Here is a 6575-nt window from a genome sequence, read left to right on the forward strand (position 1 = left end):
ATCATATGATCATGATAAGCACACCCCATTCACCTCATGACAACTATATATAAGAGTAAGGCTCCTGTAACATATATTCATTTCAGATTTATGAGGCTATTTGATGCACCATTTATATGCAAATATATATTAGATAAAAGACGGCTGAATTCCCAATTAACATTTGCACCACATCATATCAAGTATTGTCGTACGATCTAGCACCAAATTTGAATACTGCACCATGACCATAAATATTACCTAGCATGCTGTCATTTGTTGCCACCATATTTTCCTTGGATACCAAAAATTAATAGTAGCAAAGCAAAAGGGGTTCTGATTTCCTGCGACACACTGTAAAATCCATATGGTGGTTGCTTACTGTACAGAAAAAAGAGCAGGTCTTCTAATCCTATGCTTACAACGTAGAAAGATTAGAAACAAGGCAGAAATCAAACACACATGTAGTGTCACCATCCATGGAATCATACCAAGAACACGAGGGAGGGTTTGACATGAGACGGAAATCAAACCTACTTTACCCCGAAGCCGAGACGGCGCACAAGCCGGCCACTACAGAAACTTTGTCATGTTCGATTGCTTTGTCCTCCGCAGCTCTCGCGCCTGCGACCACGAATCCACGAGAGGTGCCTGAGCCGCGGCGTAGGCCGTTGGCACTCATCGATGGAGAGGCGACATATCGGAGGAAGGCCGCCGGAGGTCGGCCCTGCGGGGGAAGCTAGTCAGCCGGCGAGCGGAGGCGGCATGGCGGAGGAGAGGCAAGGCAGATGACTTGGAGGCTCCATGGGTGAGTGGATGATATATGGGGGCAGAGGCACAAATTACGGAGGAAATTACGAAACGGAGAAGGTTAGACAAAGAGACTAACCTAAGGTGGGAAACGGAACCTTACGGTTCAGGCAAACATCTTATTCTTACATGGCGCATATCCCATTGACTTCGATCTAAGAATAAAAAGGAACATAAACAAAAAAAAATTGTGAGGGCAAAGGAAAGAGAGAAAGGGGAGCTCATCACCTACCATGGCCCAAAGCAGGGTAAGGTCCCGCCGCTGCATCCAGTACCGTCCATGACGCTGTCACGAGTTGTCGAGATGTCTTCATTTTTTTTGAGTTAGCGGCACCCGTTAATCAGGTGGCAGCGGCGGTGTCCCATATGCCCATCAGAGTTATCTCACAGTCTCGCGTCATGGGCTCAAACGGCGGCGGAAGTGAGGCATGGAATCAAGCGGTGGCAGTGGCTAGTGGAGAGTGAGATCAAGTGGATGCCCCGGCCATGGATAAGGCCTCTTCCACCACCGAAACACACCGCCGGCAGCCACTCCAGGCCAGGGCCACCCTGCACCACCCGCCCTCCATGGCTCCCAGCTCTGGCCGGACCTCCTCCGGCAAGGCCACCACATGACCTCGCGTCCGCACTTCTGAGGCCAGGGACATCCGCCTCAGGTGCCTAGCCGGCCGACCACCAGATCCCAGCCGCTCAGCCTTACCTCCACCAGCCGACAGCCACCTTGCCATGGACGTCGAGGTTGCATGGCCGAGGCATGTGGGCACAGTGGAGGTTGCTTGATGGTGCGTGTGGGCAGCGAGTGCTATGGCGAAGTGGAGAGGGTAGCAAGGCAACGACGGCATGGTGAGCCGGTGAGCAGGGGCCGTGCGCCGTTTTCGTTGGAAAGAATGCCTCACGTCTGATTCGGCTGACAAATAGATGGAAATAATGCCTCACATATTTGATTAGGAGATCCACGATTGGTTATTTTGTTTCCTAATTAATTCAATCGAGCGATTTAAGATAAGGTTAATTAATTTAAATTTGATCTATAGAGATTGATCGTAATTGATTCTTTCACATAAATACGTTACTAAATACTAACTTGCATCAATATGGAAAGTTTTTTCGTTGTGTGAGAGGGTGACGCGAAACTAAACCGGTGGGGTGGGAAGGGGACGAAAAAAACCAGCGAAAATAAACCGTGGATGCTATTCATCAACTCAGACATTAGGAGTAGAGATCAGTATGGAAAGTTCTAATACGTTCAGATTTTTTTCGTTGTGTGAGAGGGTGACGCGAAACTAAACCGATGGGGTGGGGAAGGAGACGGAAAAAAACCCAGCGAAAATAAACCGTGGATGCTATTCACCAACTCAGACATTAGAAGTAGAGCTTAGCAAATAAAATGGGTTTAAATAGACGGTGAATAAAATCCAGTTTAAATGTATTGATGGGATAAAAAAATAGTGTGAACCAACTGCTCCATTAAAAATAGAGATTTTAAAACAGACGTAGTATCTTTTTACCATTCCATCATGTTTGAAGTGTCTACCTGGTAATAACGAGACAAGCATGATGCATAGGAGCGCAGACGATCAAAATGGTGATGGAGTGCCGAGACACCTGACCGATGCAAGGTAACAATGTCCTATGTAAAAAAGAACTACTTTTGCGACCGGCAATGAAGGTTTAAGCCAATTAGGATGCAAAGGTAACAACACCTTAACTATGTGGAGGGAAAAAGAGTCCAACTTTTGCAACCAGTGATGAAGGTACCGATATAGATATCTGCCGGCTAGCCGTGTAATTTTGGCATCCCTGTTGGAACCACACGGACGTTAATCCCGATCTATTTACGTATGAACACGCTGTTTATACGTGCGCGACGCTTTGGGCTGATCGGGGAAGCATATAGACAAGGGAAACCACATGCCCAAGACTGAGAATAACCATTTTGTATGCCCACTTACATATCTGATATCACAATCAGTCGTCATAGAAGAACCCAGCTGCTAAAACAAGAACAATGCTGACGTCCTCGACGTACCTCATGTGCTCATTCATGGCTATATATAGGGAGGCTTCCGCCAGGTACCATGCAACCACCACCCCGGCTTCCGATCTCCACTAGCTACAATGGCTTCCGCCGTTCCCTGTCTGCTCTTGTGCTTGCTCGTTCTTTCTCCTCATCTCGGCAGTTCCTACCGCACAGGCTCCATCAATGGTGGGAAGCATGTCATCACCCGTTCGTCCCAGGAGTCCAAGAAACCATCGACCTGCTCTTCCGACCCTTCTGGTGAGAATTCAGAACCATTGTAATATGTTCGTCATGTGCTTGCAAATGTGTTCGTTTAATTTATGCTACAACTTGTCTACATCTTGCAGGAGATGGTAATGGATTGCCTGTGACGCATCGGCTGAGCCCGTGCTCTCCTTCTGCCGCCGGTCTGAGCCAGAGCATGCCCTCGGTCGGCGACGCCTCCAGCCGCGACGCCCTCCGCCTGCGCGGGCTCCTCGACGACTCAGCGGACAGCCCTGGTCTGACGATCCCCTCAACCGGCACCCCCCTGGTGGATCTTCCGGACGCAGCGGAATACCACGTCGTCGTCGGCTTGGGTACTCCGGCGCAGAACATCACCGTCGGATTCGACACGGCCACCGTCGGAGCCACGCTTCTCCAGTGCAAGCCATGCGCCACCGGGGACCCCTGCGACAAGGTCTTCAACCCGTCCCACTCCCTGTCATCAACCCTTTACGACATTCCATGCGGCAGGACATGGGAAGGCTGCCCCTCTACCCGTTGCACCACCCCCGGCTGCACCTTCCGCGTGACACACAACGGCTCCCTCGTGTTGAACGCCACCATGGAGAAGGACACCCTCACGGTGGCGCCGTCGGTCCACGTGCGCGGCTTCAGGTTCCTTTGCCTGGAGATGATGAGCGAGGTACCGACCGACGGCACGTCGGGAGTCCTCGACCTCAGCAGGAACCGCTACTCGCTGGCCTCACAGGTCAGTCTGTCCCCAGACACGGTCGCCTTCTCCTACTGCCTGCCTAGGGGCGCCGAGTCCCAGGGCTTCCTCTCCTTGGGCACCACCCGGCCGGAGCTCGCCGGCCGCCGCGTGAGCTATGCCACCCTGTACAGCAGATTCCCCCGCCGGAACCTGTACTTCCTGAGGCTCACCGGCGTGCGCATCGGCGGGACTGAGCTCCTGATCCCCACCGAGCCGCTCGCCAGCAACGCGCTGATCGAGGTGCAGACGACCTTCACCTACCTGAAGCCTTACGTGTACGAGGACCTGCGCGAGGTGTTCAGGGCGTGGATGAGCAATTACAAGGTGGCGCCGTCGTCAGGCGAGCTCGACACGTGCTACGACTTCACCGGACTGAACAATCTCGAAGTGCCGATCATCACGCTCAGCTTCGAGGGCGGGGCGAGCCTGGAGCTCGGGATCGAGCAGATGATGTACTTCAGCAACCCCCACAACATCTTCTCGGTGGCGTGCCTCGCGTTCGCGCCGGCGCCGGCGTACGGGTCGGGCGTCTCCGTCATCGGGTCGCTGGCTCAGGCGTACACGGAGGTGGTCTACGATCTGATTGGAGGCAAGGTCGGGTTCGTCGACAACCGCTGCTGATCGATCAAGCCACTCAAAGCAGCACGTAGCATGCATGCATCTATCTATGCATCGCATGCATGTTACCAGTATATTGAAGGTTGGTCTTCAGAAATAAGGCTCAGAAGAGTCGCAGGTGATGTGTAAGTGTGGAGTGGAGTTATCTCCGCCTAGCTAGCTGATGGATATGCAGCAGCTACATAATTAAGTTACTGTTTTATGCTGCCTCGGCATCTTGCTTGTTTGCAGGTGCTGTATATCGACCGATACACCAAACTGCGTAGGCCATCAGGTGTCGAGCAGCTTGTTAGCATCGCCGACCTTCCGGGGCGTTCGTGATCCATGAACCGCCGGTCGTCGTCATTGAGCTGCAGCACAGGTAGCGCCTCCTTGAAGGCCATTGTTGACGGTGTAGAGAACGCACCGCCCTGTGTGCAGTAGTTGTCGTTGCCGTAGAGAAGACACCGCCATATTTGCTTGCCACTGCACCTCTTGCGTCGTCTTGGGTGGACGTTGTCGCCATGTCCCCGACGTGCATTGCCAAGTTGGAAGCGTCCGGATGCAGTGTGCCCAAGAGGTCCTTCAAGCAGGGCCGGGCCGGTAAATTTCGGGGCCCTGTGCGAAACTAAAGAATGGGCCCTATTTTACTAAAATGAACTAATGAGCTGTTATAATGTATATAATATACTGTCTTACAAAATAATTGGATATGTAAAAATCATACCTATTCAACTCCCGTTTGCATAATACTAAACTGTGTTGTTTAACAAGGAGGCAAGAACCGATCTCTAACGATCCCTGTCAAAAGTTAATTAGGATTTATGAAATTAGAAATTAGAAATTAGGAGTTGGAACCTGTTTTGAAGCCGTGAAGCACTTGGAGTCGATCGCCAGTCGATCTGACGAGGCGAGATCGATCCGACGAGGCGACGAGTCTAGAACTTAGGAGAGAGGAAGGCAAGAACTGCAGAGACGTGAATTGCGTGCGGCTTGCCGATTGATACGATGAGGGCTGAAGGCATGAGGCGATACGATGAAGGTTGAGGGCATGAGGCGAAGCCGCGAAGGAGTCGATCCCGTTTCCTGTAACGACGCCGCCGCACCTGCTATTACGGTTTTGTGATCGATCTAGTCCATGATCTCTTTTTTTTCTTTGGGACCGAGATCCCGTTTCCTTCTCGATCGAGGCATGAGCAGCATTTTTTTTAAGGAAGATCGATCGAGCAGACTTTTTTCTTTAGGGTAATTGATCGAGCAAACGAGCAGCAGCGTCCAGCACCCAATGGCCCAGGGCCTGCTATGACAATTTTTTCTAACTACTAGGCCTATATACAAATTTTGGGGCCCCAAAAATTTAGGGGCCCTGTGCGGGCTGCACACATTTTACAACTATAGGCCCGGCCCTGCCTTCGAGATGGTGGCCATTGCCAAGTCACTTGGGTCGACCAGACTAGAGTGCCATGGTGGAACCGCCGGTCGGGAACAAGGGGCACACATGCAGTTCCTCCAAAGACTCCCCCTACCCCACGTCAAGCATGAACGGTCTTGCCCTCCATGGCCACGTCTCGTCGGGGAAGACAAGCTCGGCGGCGGGAAGGGAGGAAGGTGGCACTGATGTGGTGGCAGCCCGACTTTCGACGAGTGGGGATAGCAATCGATTCGGTGGAATTTGACTTAGACGACCTGACGATACCCTACCCGACGACACACATTTGCAATCGCTAAACCAATCTTCGATGTGCAGTAGGCACGATCAATGTGAACAACGAGGTTTGAGGTCCGCAAGCAAGCGAAGAATCGGCAAGAACTACAGTAACTTGCAATATGAAATTACAGATAATAAACTAAACACACAGAATAGATGAACAAGTTGGGGTTCCACCGATGATCTGACAAGTCGGTAGTCCTACACCCCTTGTGGATGCAAATTATAGTGAAGGCTAAACAATATAACAAAAACCAAAGTTTTAAACCCTAATAAATGACGGCACAAGAGAGGTTCGATGCGAGGGGATCAAAGCCCAATCAAGAGCGGTGTTCTGCAAGAAAAAAGAAATGTTGTTTTGACGGTTTCTGTTGGTCGTCACACTGCTCAAAAGAAGGGATACCACTACAGATGTGCGGTCAATGGCAAAGGAAGACGACTTATTGTTTGACACATTGCTTAAAACTGTCACGACACCTTGTATG

At 51.2% G+C, this 6575-nt stretch overlaps 1 protein-coding gene across 1 annotated transcript; it reads left to right on the forward strand.

Moving 5' to 3' along the window:
- Positions 1–2907: 2907 nt before the first annotated feature.
- LOC123150384 (aspartyl protease family protein At5g10770-like) lies at positions 2908–4406 on the forward strand. The gene is made up of 2 exons (XM_044570245.1): positions 2908–3016; positions 3157–4406. The coding sequence occupies exons 1-2, from the start codon at positions 2908–2910 to the stop codon at positions 4404–4406; spliced, it is 1359 nt and encodes a 452-aa protein (XP_044426180.1).
- Positions 4407–6575: the final 2169 nt, after the last annotated feature.

Source organism: Triticum aestivum, chromosome 7A, assembly GCF_018294505.1.
Source record: "Triticum aestivum cultivar Chinese Spring chromosome 7A, IWGSC CS RefSeq v2.1, whole genome shotgun sequence".
In the NCBI taxonomy this organism is placed as follows: Eukaryota; Viridiplantae; Streptophyta; class Magnoliopsida; order Poales; family Poaceae; genus Triticum; species Triticum aestivum.

Bases quoted from the DNA above. Each gene is read 5' to 3' on its own strand.
- LOC123150384 (XM_044570245.1), top strand. From the start codon at position 2,908: ATGGCTTCCGCCGTTCCCTGTCTGCTCTTGTGCTTGCTCGTTCTTTCT. The intron at 3,017-3,156 runs GTTCGTCCCAGG...TACATCTTGCAG, and splicing joins TGGGAAGCATGTCATCACCC to GAGATGGTAATGGATTGCCT.